The sequence below is a fragment of the Harpia harpyja genome, chromosome 14, assembly GCF_026419915.1.
Source record: "Harpia harpyja isolate bHarHar1 chromosome 14, bHarHar1 primary haplotype, whole genome shotgun sequence".
Classification (NCBI taxonomy): Eukaryota; Metazoa; Chordata; class Aves; order Accipitriformes; family Accipitridae; genus Harpia; species Harpia harpyja.
Genome location: NC_068953.1, coordinates 5,911,464 through 5,924,009, shown reverse-complemented (window position 1 = coordinate 5,924,009; position 12,546 = coordinate 5,911,464). Strand labels below are relative to the sequence as shown.

Sequence of the window (12,546 nt, the reverse complement as noted above, 5' to 3'; positions counted from 1 at the left end):
GACAACCGAGGTAATTTTTTTTTTTTTTTTTTTTCCTAGCCTGGATTCAAAGATTTGTCTTGATTTCTGCCCCCCCGCCCCCACAGCATAACTGGAATTATAAAGCTTGCTGCTAGCTTCATACAGATGTATTTCACTTCTGTGGGCTCTATGTGTTTTGCTGGATAAATTGCATTAGAGAGATGAAAAGTTTTAAAACTTTAATAAATACACAGTGAAGACCTGACGTCATCCAGAATCTATTTAAACAACACATATAATTGGTACAGTAATGCATTTTAAAGGTAGCACCATTTATTTTCAAAAAAGCACTTTTTAAATTATTGTATGCAAACACAATTGAGACTGAAGTAACTGGAAGTTATTTCTGATACACCCATTACCTTTTTAAGAGTCCAAACAAACCAACATTAGTCTTTGTTAGATCTCGTCTGCTGAAAGGGGTAGAAAGAACTGGCCTAGCAGATGAGATACTGGGCTGAGATTAATTCCTGTCTGAAAATGAGTAGGTCACTTACTTAAACTTGCTCTGCAACTCACTCCTCATTTGCAAAGCTATGATAAAATGTTATTATGCCTACCCCACAGATAATGACCAAAAGTTACATAAATACAGGCTTACGTGTTCTGGTGGTAAACAGTACCTCTGAACAACTGCTGTGCTGCTGGGCAGGCTTTGTCAGACTTAAGCTCTGAATGGAGTTGATTTTCCTTTTGGCTCTTGAGGAGACTCCTTTGCTATTAATTTTAGCCTGCAATTCAGAGCAGTTGTTTACATACTGCCTTTCCCTTCAGAGCATTTCATACATGAGCCGAGCTTGTCTCTGTGCAGAGGTGCCCAGTGCACAGCCCTCTCAGAATGAAAGAGCAGTCATTAGCAGTACAGATATTTAAAATGAGTTGAACACAACATCGAAATTTGAATACGGTATTTCAAAATGGAAACCATACCACACATCAAATGTGCTTACATTTAAATTACTGTTCCTCATTCAAATGATAACAGTTTTAGAGCAGTCTGCTCTTACCAAACAAACTACTGATTCAGTAATAATTCGAGAGGGTGCATCATCTTCTGAATCATCATATCCTCCTGTGCCATGTGAGGGTTACATAGCAATACAGTCTAACTTTGTTTAGTTTTTGAGATTTTGTGAACTGATTACCTGTTTTTACCTTTTTATAAAGGTAACTTTCATGGAAGTTATTCTTCAGAGCCAGCAATGCAATTTTAGATGCTTAATAAACTGATTTTTTCCTCTGTATTTAAATGAAGATCTCAGTTTACACTTGGGTTTAAAAATTTGCCTCACAGTGTTCAGTTAACATGTATCATCTTACAAAAAGATGGCTTGAGAAAACCCTCTCCCCTCCAGGAACAGCATGTTCCCTTCTATTGTCTGATGAAAAAATACTATCCCTAAGAAATAATATTCCAACTACATAAGTTGTGGGTTTGGGGTTTTTTTAAAAATAGAAATACATCCTTTTGTAACAGCAGCATGTGCCCATGGTGGTTTAATGATATAATTTTGTATTGCACAGTACTCCTGCAGTTTCTCCTTCTGCTGAAAAATGGTTTCAAAACTGGTAGTCAGGTAGGAGAAGTCAGATTGTGCAGCGATTGCCCATTACTGATATCCAGGAAGTGCTAACTTCTGTCCTTCCTTTGCTTCAAAAAAGGTGTAAGAGAGAGTGATCAAGTCAACTTTAGCCATCTTAGGGTCCTCTGCAAATTCCGGATCAATGTAGAAAAAGACAGGCATGTCCACTTCCTCTTGAGGATTTAGCCGCTGTTCTTCAAAACAGAAACACTGCATGGGGGGAGGAAAAAAAAACCAAACCAATTAAACAACAGTAGCTATGGTAAACTTTATCTCTGCCAACATGACAGAAAGCTTCATCTTTTAAAATCAACTCTCATTCTCTGTACATTCCTAGAATCCTGGGAAGGATCAACCATATGAGCAACAAGACAGCAATTCTGTTTCTCTTGTGTTACAGGAAAAAAAATTAGCTCTTAATGAAGTGTCCAAACATGCAAATTGGCCAGGCTATCTCATCTCGTTACCACTTGCCCTCAAAGTCAGTGGTACTAAATATCATTAATTTGGGAGCCACTCTAATTGGACATGTACTGCAGCTTGTTATGAAGACAGTAAGGCGAAGAATGAACTGATGCACTGTCATTTGAAAAAATCAAGGTATTTTCTTAAAAAGTTGGCATACAAAGAATGGTATCCAGGATTAAAATGAGAAAAAAGTTAGTGTATGGATAACGATTCTCATTCATGTAAAGAAAAATGCAGTCTTTGCTTTGTTCACACTTACTTGTATTTTATTGAAATACTGTCCTGCTTCAAAGGGTATTACGTTGTAGGTAGAGATTCCAATTATTGGTTTGTCAGTAGGATTTTTCGCTTTATAAAATGCCAGTGCAGTCTCTCCTGGTACCACCTGTATAAAGTAATTGCACGGTCATTTTTAATCCACTGCATCCCTCAGAGTTCTTCAGACTTTAGCTAGAATTAGTTCATTTTCTCTTTTGCTGTTTCAAGTTGGTTACTTGACAAATATTTTGCTTATAGACAATTCACTCCCATTCAAAATTAAAAGCATCAATAATGTTATATGTGTGCATTTTTAACCTTAACCAGTTCGCCACTGAAGACTTCTATTATTTGCAGCAGTTTAGCAGCATACAGAGCTCTTCTAATATGCAGGTTTATATATGGTGTACACTTAATTTTTGAGGTTATCATTCTTTCATTACTGGACTCGGAAACCAATGACTCCTGAGCGCTTTTATTAAGAACTAATTTTAAACAGCAAAGTTAGATTAAAATGTTCATTTTTTTAAAATATAGAAACAGCCCTACAACGGTAGGGGCAAGAAGAGAAAGCACTAGGGGGGAAGTCTGGCAAAACCCCACAGGTATATATAAACATACTTTTGATAGCAATCCAGTTTTGGTAGCTTGATGGGACGGCAGAGGAGCAACTGTATTTTAACTACACCCCAAGAGGCAATAAACGTTCTGCCCTCTGGCAGAAGGAGACATCAGCCCTATCTTCCTGACCTGCACCGAAAATTAAACTCTCATGTGGAAGGACTGCGGGAGCACACTGGCCTAACGTGCCCTCAGTTGTGTGTTCTTCCAGACCGGGGCCCAAATGCGCAAACCAATGGATCTGCGCCATCAGGATGCGAGGTGTGACAAAAAACGGAGGCGAAACCCAAATCCTTCACCTGCAGGTGCGAGCGGTTCTGTGCGAGGGCGAAACCGAAGTTACTCACGTAGATTTCGCTCTGCTGGGGTTTGAAGTTCCACTGGATGCTGGAATGCACGTCCGCGTTGAAAGTGACCCTGATGACCCGGTCCCTCACCGGCTCCATGCTTTCGATCTGCTCCGAGCTGTGGCCCGCGCCCGTCGTTCCGCCCAGGCCCGTGGCCTGACAGAAAGCAAAGGCAGTGAGCGACCCGCGGCGGCCCCTTGCCCACCGACTCCGTCGCCCTTCGCGGGCGGGAAGGAGCTGGCAGCGACGCCGGCCTCCCGCGTACCTGGCAGTAGAGGCGGTAGAGCGGCACGGCCGCGTAGGACATGCCCACCATCCCCACGGCGGCGGCGGCGATGTAGGCCAGCGCCGACCGGTTCCGGCGCCGCCATTCCTCCTCCTGTCTGCGGGTGAAGGGGTTGGAGCTCCTCAGCCCGCGGACCCCCCGCGGGGCCGGCACCCCTCCGCCCGCCGCCGCCCAGAGGCCGTACCGAGCCGTCCCCTCCGCCCGCGGGGGCTCCCACACGCCGGTACGGCACGGCCGGGGAAAGGCCCGGCGCAACGCCAAGGCCCGGAGAACGCCCGGGCCCCCGCAGGGAGCCCAAGCCCGCCTGCACAGCCCCATACCCCGCACGGCTGCCGGCGCCGGGCGGGGCGGGCCGCGGAGCGCCGCTCTTCTCGCGAGATGGCGGCGGGGTGGGTCCGCGCTCACATCGCTCCGCCGCCTTCCCCGCCCAGCGGCGGGGGACGCGGGGGCTGCCTGCTTCTCCCCTGGCCTCGCTTGGCTTGGCTTGGCTTGGCCCGGCCCGGCCTCGCCGGCTGCCCGACGCCCCTTCGGCGGTGTGAGGGGCAGCCGCCCCGCGTCCGCCTTCCCGAGGAGGCGGTGGGGCTTGCGCCGCGGGGGCGGGGGAGCGGGGCGGGCCGCCATCGCGCGGCTGAGGGGAGGGAGCGCGGCCGCTGAGGGGGGTCCCTCAGAGCGGCGCTGAGGCGGGGGGGGGGGACACGACGGTTCCCGCCAGACCCCGCCGGTTGTCTCTCCCTCCCCAGCGAGACCGCTCAGGGCGGTGGTTTGCGTATCGAGGTAACTGTCGCAGCCCGTGAGGTCGGCGGGTTGCAGCCCCGGGCTCTGCCCGGGACGCTGCCGGGGCTGGTGGCCGCGGCGCCGCCGTGCACCGAGCGGGCTTTGTCCGGGACCACCGGAAGGTCTGCGAGCAGCGGGTTAACCTAGCGAAGCCGATGTGTGGGGGGGGGGGGTGGTTATCCTCGCCAAGTACCTCAGCGGGGTTCTGTGCGGGGAGGAGCGCACCGGCGGGCCGCAGGACGGGGTGGTGGACACGAGAACCTTCCCGGCTGGTTCCTCTGGGGCTGTGGGCGCACGGCCGAGTGCTTGGAAGTCGCCTTTGAGTCCGTGCTCCTCATCTTGTAGCGTTGTGCTTCTGTAGGCAGCGAGCCGGCAGCACACGGTGCCGCGCACCGAGTGGTGCGAGGGTGTTTGAACAGAGAGAGGGGGACACTCCATCCCTTCGTTTTCCTGCAGGTCTCCCTGTCCTGCGGACACCGAGTTTGGTTTTTTTTTTCCGCAGCGGTGCTTCGGTTCCTGATCAGTTTCATTTCTTCGTACTGTACTGTGTAGGGATTTGTTTTTGTTTAGGTACAAATATTGACATGCCGCAAAGTGATTGAGCGCTGTTTGTAAACAGCAGTAACTTCAGGACGGGCAAGGTCAGGCAAATTCACAAACGCAACCTTTTTTCACAGGACTGGTCCCGTGCACCGTAACAAACTTTGCTGTATCAGTGCTTGAATTTATTGCTTTAGATCACTGCTCTTCTTCTCTCGTGCTGGTTCCAGTAACATGAATCACGCAATGACTTTGGCAGCTCTTCATTTCCCATTTAGTTTTGTTGATAAAGCCCAGAGCGAATAATTTGCCATTTAGTTGTGTTGGTAAAGCCTGGAGCGAAGCAATATTGTGGTGTTTCCTCTGTATTTAGATGGCGGGTTTTTTGATCCTTTAGCAAGAGGTCTGAAAACGTTTACTGCAGGAAAATTTGCGGTATTCCAAAGTGAATTTAACATTTTTTTTAATGCAGAAATGCGGACCTGCAGGAATCGGTCAGTGTGGTTTTGTGGAGGCTGACACTGTGCACCTAGGGAGCCTACTTTATTTTAGCCCAGGTTGGTAGGGTGTCACTTGTACCGCTAGCACCTGTGGCCATCTTTTGCCTGTGCATTGTTCAGAGAGTTCCTTGTGCCCCTCGTACCGTGTCTTGGGACTAATACCTTTTCTGGTTTGTGGCCATGTGAGGGTTTAGCCATACAGCTCGTGAGGTCACGAAGATTTGCTACTGATACAAACAGATACTTTTGCATTAGTGCTTTTGCAGTAATTTTGCAAATGATTGTAGCTCAGTACTTTTAGGGTTGTATTTCTTGTTGACCTGTTGTATGCGCTAATAAAAATACAATGTGAATTACTGGTTTTTTGCTGCGTTAGTGGTACATAACCCCAGTTTGTGAGCGTTATGGCCTGTGTCTTACATACTTCATGTGAGAATTCCATAGACACTGCATCCTAGACAGTAAGTTAAAAAAATGTGAGAAAGCAAGACATACAAAACACCTCATCATCTTCAAAACAACATTCCCTCCCCAAGTAACCTTTGCTGAAAAAAAATGAGATTGTTTTTGTCTTTAGCAGTTACGTCACTTTATCCTGGAACTGTAATCTCAGTTACTTCATTTTTTAGAAGATTTTAATCATGGGGGCTTCAGGTTTACCCTAATTCCTACCTCATAAATTAAGAGGAAGTTAGGATGTCAGATGTTTTGGTACAATATATAGCGAAGTCCGAGTTGTTAACTGCTTATTGTTTTCAGCAATGAAGTGTATCTGTTTTATCGTGAAAGTTCCCTTTTCCCACTTGATTTCAGCTAGTCAGTAATACATAAGAATTGTTGTTGGTGTCTGAAAATAAACATCGCCATGTAAATTTCAAAAAGTGGTTTCTCCTTTTTTACAGCAGTTATTATCCTGGTTACGAGCCAGTGCTTCATGTGTCAGAATTCTTCATTTCGAACTTTTATTAAAATAGTGCACCTAAGAAGATGTCCAGTACAGATCCCCTAACAAATACAGATAAAAAGTAAGTACTTCCCCCACCCCATGAGGAATACAACAATTACTGGATTTTAATATGAAAATTGTTGCAGTTTTTTTAGTAAGATCTTGTTTTGATGAAGTCTTAAACAAAAATAACTTTGATATTGAAACAGCCTGAAGCAACATCTTAGAAAAGCTAATACCAACACCAGTGAATTTACACATAAAGGGAAGAAATAGCTCTTAGGCTTTTCATTAAGTTAATCAGCGCTTGGTTTGGACTGGTTCTGTAGAGATAAAACCCCGCACAGAAATTCCTTAATGCTTCTGCAGCTATGAAGACATACTTGTGAGGTATATAGCAGATTACTTCCTTGTACATCTAGGGTACCACAGTGACATAAGACACTGTATGGAGTTTATGTATTATAATGCGTTACTTGTTCAGAATATGTCTGTGTGCCTTTAATGCTTTATATGTAATGCTTTGGAACCATCTTATTTTATTACTAATGCTGTGGGATACATAATGATAATTATATTCATTCTATAAACCGTAATGTTATCCACTTAAAAGTTGTAAGTTGGATCAGATTCTAAATGGCAAGCACAGATTCAGTTGTGATTGAAAATCATAACTCCAGACCCTTCCCAAACTGCTAAGTAACCATGCCAACACTGTCATCAAAACCATAATTAAAAACAGGCACAGACAGCTCTTGCTGGACTGCCATGTTGGCTGTGCTTGTGCAATAGAACCCAGCAAATAGTATTCAAAAGTATCAGTTGTCAGACAATTTAGCATAGATTTTGAATTATGCTACCTCATAAATAACTTGATTTTTTTGAAAAACAAATCCACAAAACATTAAAAAATTAACTTGCTTTTTACTGGGACCTGAAGAAGCAAACACTCTGCTTGTCTGATGGAAATACAGGGTGTGTAATACAAAGATACATCTTTAAAACAGCTATGGCTTGCTAGATTGATGTGGAAGGTATATTACATGAATAGTTACTAGATCACTGTATTCCAAAGGCAATTTTTCACATAAGAGGTGAACATGAAAGGTGCACGTAACTGCACTTCAGCTACATGATGGTGGAAGACTATAATTTTCTATACTTATTTATTTTTTTTCTGGGAGACAGTATCAGTGCACAATGCTTCAAGAATGTACTTGGTTATATGTTAATTGAGGTTTACCTGAACTTTAAATAATACCTTTCTTCTCTACAGAACGAGTTAGCCTGAAACCATTCATGCTTCTTCACAATTACAATGTTGCTCAAGCTTTTTTTCATGTTTAACAATTGCCATATAATGACATGTGTTTTCTTTTAATCTTTATGACCTGATCAGCAAAATGTATTTTGAATAATTAGTGGTTTTGGATAGATCAGAAGTAAGTGTTTGTTCATGCTATACAGTACAGCGTTCTCTTGACTGTGGTCCTTAGTATCATAATGAATTTTTACCTTTTAGGGTTAGTGAACCTGAAAGGCTACAGTTGCATAATTGACTTGTGTAGGATTTTTGTAAAAGGCCTTTGTTTTATTTAGAACAAAAAGATCTTGTGAGTTGTGCTTCTGAAGATTCTGCAAATCTTTTTGTCCTCTGCTACATTACCCTGTAATCCATCTCAGTTACTAGAGCATTACAAAACTTCCTTTAGGAAAGGTGAGTCATAATTAATAATGTTGCCAGAATAGAGTAGTTTACTAGCTGTTTGAAAAAGAATCTTAGTTTGTTTGCTGCATAAAATAACAAATGATGTCTCTTGAAAATTTATTCTTACTTACTAATAATTAGATTTTATGGAGTCTTAAGTGGTTATAGTATTCCTAGATCTTTCTGGAAGTAAAAAGTAATTTGTGTTTCCCTGAGTATGTTCTCGAAAGGCAGAGAACTTGCAAGAGAAGCAATAATACCGTTCTTCTATATGAATCTTTCAGAAACATTAAAAGCAGCACAGCAGCAGAATTTTAAGGTAAAGAGGGGTAGAAGCCTTGGGGATGAGTTCAGGAAGCTGAACAATGCATAGATTTCTTTGATGAAGGGATGGAGGAGCAGTTGTTTGGACAAGTGATGTATTACTGATATAACTAATAAAAAGAGGTGGGAGCAGTAAGCTTCATACTACTTTATATCTGCTTAAATTGTGAAGAAGTTTGTCATGTCTGGTTTAATAAAGATAATTTTTTGCTTTTTAATAATGGAAATGCATAGCCTTGAGCCATACTTTTAATTGGAGGGGTGGGGGGTGGGTGTTTCTATTGCAGAAAACATGACACTGGAAACAAGCCATACTGGTCTGAGTGATTTGTTTTGACAAATGTTCCTGATAACGATACCACAAATTGAATTCAACTGGTGTTAAGAACAGTGACAATTTTGTTGAAGAAAGGGTATTGGTATTTTATCTTCTGTCACCTTACCTAGAGCAAATCTAATTGATACGGTACTTAAAATATCAATGGCTTTTCTTTCATCGGACTGTAACGCCACTAACGCCAACAGAGTTAAACTAATCAAGAAAAGACTACAAAGGGCCAAATTTTCATCACTGAATGGATGTGAGCAATCCAAATGATGCCAGCGGAGCTCTTCACATTTCAGGAACTGGGAAGGCTGCTTTATGTTCCCACTTCCATCACTGATCTGCTCCTTAATCTGTGGTGTGTCACTTTACCCTCCTGCCCCTCTTGAGTGTGTACATGCAGGCTCTGCAGGCTCTAGGGACTGACCTCTGTGTATTTGAACACCATATAGCACATTGCCTATAAGCAAAAAGATCCTTCCCCAGAACGATTACGTGCTAACGAAACCACAGTCGCTACAACTTTAAAAAAAAAAAAGTGCATGAGATAAGCATATGCATTCCTCGCATAGCCAAGCTGTCCTGCTGTGCAGCTCTAGACGCTGTGACAGATGCTGTCTCATCACAAGGTTACTCCCTGCTAGAGAGGATTCACCTTTCTGCTTAAACAAAGCCCGCGGTGAACATAGAATATTTGGTTGTAATTTTAAACTGCAATCTCTTTAAGATCTTTTAGAAAGAGTGGGAGTAATAGTAGTGCATCTTCTGATGCAAGCCTGGAAGAAAACAGTAGTTAATCAAACTCATGTCAGGTGTTCACAAGTTCTGAAAATACTCATATCTCTACAAGAGCAAGCCTCATATCACTAGAGAGTCCTACCTCTGGGAACAGTGGTATATTTTTTACTTTTTCAACTAGATTATTCTGAAGGTAATGATAGAAATTCATGATTTTTATTTGCTTTTACAAAAAAACAGATGCGTCAGCTTCCATTTCTAGAGAAAATATGTAACCCAAGTTCTGTGTTAGCTTTGGACTGTTTTATATTGAAAGAGTAAAAACCAAGTTAAAGCATGACACAAGTCAATACTGTGATTGAGAATGCAAAGTAATAGCATAATGGCATTTGTTTGATTAATGCTTTCGGTCTGTCTGCTTTGTTAGCTTTCCCTTTCGTGTGTGGATGTACATAATCCAGTCTGCTAGGAAGATTGCTTTAAAAAGGTCATGAGTTACTGCTTTTGACCTGGTTTGGGGGGAGCATGTAAATTATTGGAAGAACATGAGAAAATAAGTTTCTTTTATTTTAATTATTTCATTTGCCTTTGGCTGCTAGATACAGATTGCATAATCGCAGTTGTGGTAAATGCAAGTAAATTTTCTCTCCTTTGCGTTTATCAGTCTTTAAAGTTGCTATAAATTGCCATTTCAAACAGAGAAAAAGTAAACATTACCTCCATAGGTGAATTAGTCCATGTGACGCAGAGGGTTTCAGAGAAGATTAAGTAGGCAGAGACGCTCGTTTCAAGCTCTGTCTGTCTGGGTTTTTTTAGTTAGTAGCAGAAATTGTCCTGCATGTAACCTTTATCCGGCTGAATTAGAAACCTCCAGTGTATTTTGGTTGCTTTGTCATTGTCTTTGCTGCTGTACTGAAGAATGTCCTTACTCTCACCAGGAGATGAAGATGAACCAGAGCGTTTTGATGGTCTTTCTCTCTTATACTGGTATGCTTAACCATTAGGTTCTGACAGCATTTTTCTAGTCTGTAATTGGGAAAAGTACAGTAAAGATAATTTAAAAGCTGTAGACATTTTTAGCTTCTTTTCATAAGCAGCCAGAGTTTACCATTTAGATTTTTGTTTAAGTGTCAAGTAATGCCTATTTTGTGAGGGAAGGGTATTATTCTTCCATTGATAAACCTAGATAAATACTTTCTGCACAAAAATGACTAATAATTTCTCAGGAAGACAGATCAAAAGAATATCCAGAGCTGTATGTTCTGATAAATCTCTAGAAGATACAAAAACATAAAGCTGTTGAACTTCCTTGTGTATGCTGCTAAAAAGTAATAGAAAAAAGTATAAAAAAAAGTTCATTTTAATTGCCTTTACTAGAACATCTACACAAAATTATATGCACTTAGTCTGTTAGCATTCCAGGACTCCAGTTGGAGTGTTGAGTTTAGTATTTAGTGTGTAGTGTACATTTTGTAGCATCTTGCTTGTTTATTTCATTTATTGCCTCACATCTTTTCTTCTCTGTGCTAAAAGCTTGCCTACAAGTATTTTTACATGACTTCTCAAGGAATGAGCAGCGACATCTCATTATTTAATTTGCATCTTTTTCTACAAAGAACATTGAAATTATTTTTTGTTACAACTGCCAATTGGTTTAGAAGCCTGTTTCCTTATTTATTTTGTTGAGCGTATTTCTACTGTTTTGGGGGAGGTATTCTAACATTTCATGAATATTAAATAATGATAACATGACATAAATGTTGGATGAGTGCTAAATCCAAGTCTTTTTTTATAGTGAAACTGTTAAAGCCCTGTTTATTTTATTAGAACTATGACAAGTGTCTTGACTTGAAGATCCATCTCTAAGTTATATGGGAGAAAAACTAACACTGAAAGTCAGCAAGATGTGATATGCTAAGCAAATTTGGGGCATTTGAAGAGCCTTGTCTTTACTTTTATGTGATGAAGTAATTTTAAACCGCATGTATTGGAGGGATGTAGCCTTTAGACCATAAACACAACTGAATGCCTTGTAAAGGTGTCTGTTCAAAGTGTCAGTTCGTTCTAGTTGCAGGTGACAACATCGTGACAATGTCACTGTTTCAGAGATATCTTAGTCCTCTCCATTGTGAATTACTGCTTTCTATGTTCTCTGTATCCTCTTTGTCAGAATCCATTTTATGTTAGTTAGGCGGTCTCTCTTTTTTTTTTTTTTTTTTTTTTCAGTATTGCCTGTTACTTCTAGAAATGTAGATCCTTTCCTGTGAAGTGTTCTGTGCCTATATTTGGTCATATTTCATGATCATTTTATGTTTTAGTATATAAATAGGTTCTAAGATTTCTGGTGAACTCTGAACTTTAGAATTAAAGTCTGAGATTTGATCTTTTAAGACTTCATGAAAGTAGACTTCTGTGCAAGGTTGAAATAACATTTGTTCTTTTTTATTTTAATAAAAAACTGCTATGTGAAAACTGCTGAGAGCATGGCAGAGCAAGAAACAGAACAGTAGTAGCAAAAGGCAAGTCAGAAAAAAATAGAGTAATTGTCTACTTATTTTAAAGATCAGTGTACTTTCTTTAAGTTTTCAAAGATCGATACAAGTCAGGACAGACCTATGAAGAACATGATTTGTATGTTGTCTTTCAGCTTCAAAACAGTTTGAATGCAGGGGATAATTGAAGTGACAGTACTAGGTAGTAATGCGAAAAACTCTACTGTTGTATAGAAGTAGTTTATCAAAAAAGTTTTGTTAGAGAAATAGCGGACTTAAGGATTTATTCTTCCTTTCAGACTGTGATAAAGTAAAAGCACTTTGGCTCACTTTTAGCCTTACAAAGTGTGCCTTATGCTCTGTCACATAGTAGCAAGGTCATGTGCAGTCTTGTCAGTGGCCAAATACACTAACTAGGTTTCATCATTTCTTTTTAGCCTATGAAACAAATCCTTCAAGAATTACTACAGTGAAAATTATACAGTTACCCAGTTTTCTCATACAAAACCAAAAGAATTATGGGTGTTCTTTAGAAGCTGGATCTCTTGCCTGGTGCTAGAATTTAGGAACATTTGGACCTTCTGGATTTCTCTCTTCTCTCTGGCACAGCGCCTT

At 41.3% G+C, this 12,546-nt stretch overlaps 2 protein-coding genes across 11 annotated transcripts in view; one reads left to right on the top strand and one right to left on the bottom strand.

Annotated features, from left to right (window-relative positions):
* Window positions 1-185: 185 nt before the first annotated feature.
* On the bottom strand, window positions 186-4,017 carry LOC128150592 (cytochrome c oxidase assembly protein COX11, mitochondrial). The gene is made up of 4 exons (XM_052806905.1): window positions 3,564-4,017; window positions 3,299-3,454; window positions 2,332-2,457; window positions 186-1,814 (listed from the first exon to the last, which is right to left on the bottom strand). The coding sequence occupies exons 1-4, from the start codon at window positions 3,900-3,902 to the stop codon at window positions 1,632-1,634; spliced, it is 804 nt and encodes a 267-aa protein (XP_052662865.1). The 5' UTR covers window positions 3,903-4,017; the 3' UTR covers window positions 186-1,631.
* Window positions 4,018-4,020: 3 nt separating this feature from the next.
* The window catches only part of STXBP4 (syntaxin binding protein 4), a 76,522-nt gene continuing 67,996 nt past the window's right edge, over window positions 4,021-12,546 (top strand). For 2 of the 10 annotated variants that reach the window (XM_052806899.1, XM_052806890.1), the window contains exons 1-3: window positions 4,059-4,160; window positions 5,371-5,455; window positions 6,301-6,423. Coding sequence is in view for 7 of the 10 variants with exons in the window: in XM_052806890.1 (XP_052662850.1) it covers window positions 6,386-6,423 (38 nt within the window). In the remaining 3 variants the exon portion in view is untranslated. Of the gene's footprint in view, window positions 4,161-4,238; window positions 4,359-4,389; window positions 4,516-5,370; window positions 5,456-6,300; window positions 6,424-9,904; window positions 10,427-11,715; window positions 11,959-12,546 lie in introns of those variants that run through there. The other 8 variants (XM_052806895.1, XM_052806894.1, XM_052806891.1 and 5 more) reach the window with 8 other exon arrangements.

What these genes read in the sequence shown, in the direction of transcription:
- LOC128150592 (XM_052806905.1), bottom strand. Translation starts at nt 3,902, where the DNA reads ATGGGGCTGTGCAGGCGGGCTTGGGCTCCCTGCGGGGGCCCGGGCGTT. An exon ending in CCCAGCAGAGCGAAATCTAC is followed by an intron (nt 2,458 to 3,298) that starts GTGAGTAACTTC and finishes TACTTTATACAG; the next exon opens with GTGGTACCAGGAGAGACTGC. An exon ending in AGTATTTCAATAAAATACAA is followed by an intron (nt 1,815 to 2,331) that starts GTAAGTGTGAAC and finishes CCCCCCATGCAG; the next exon opens with TGTTTCTGTTTTGAAGAACA.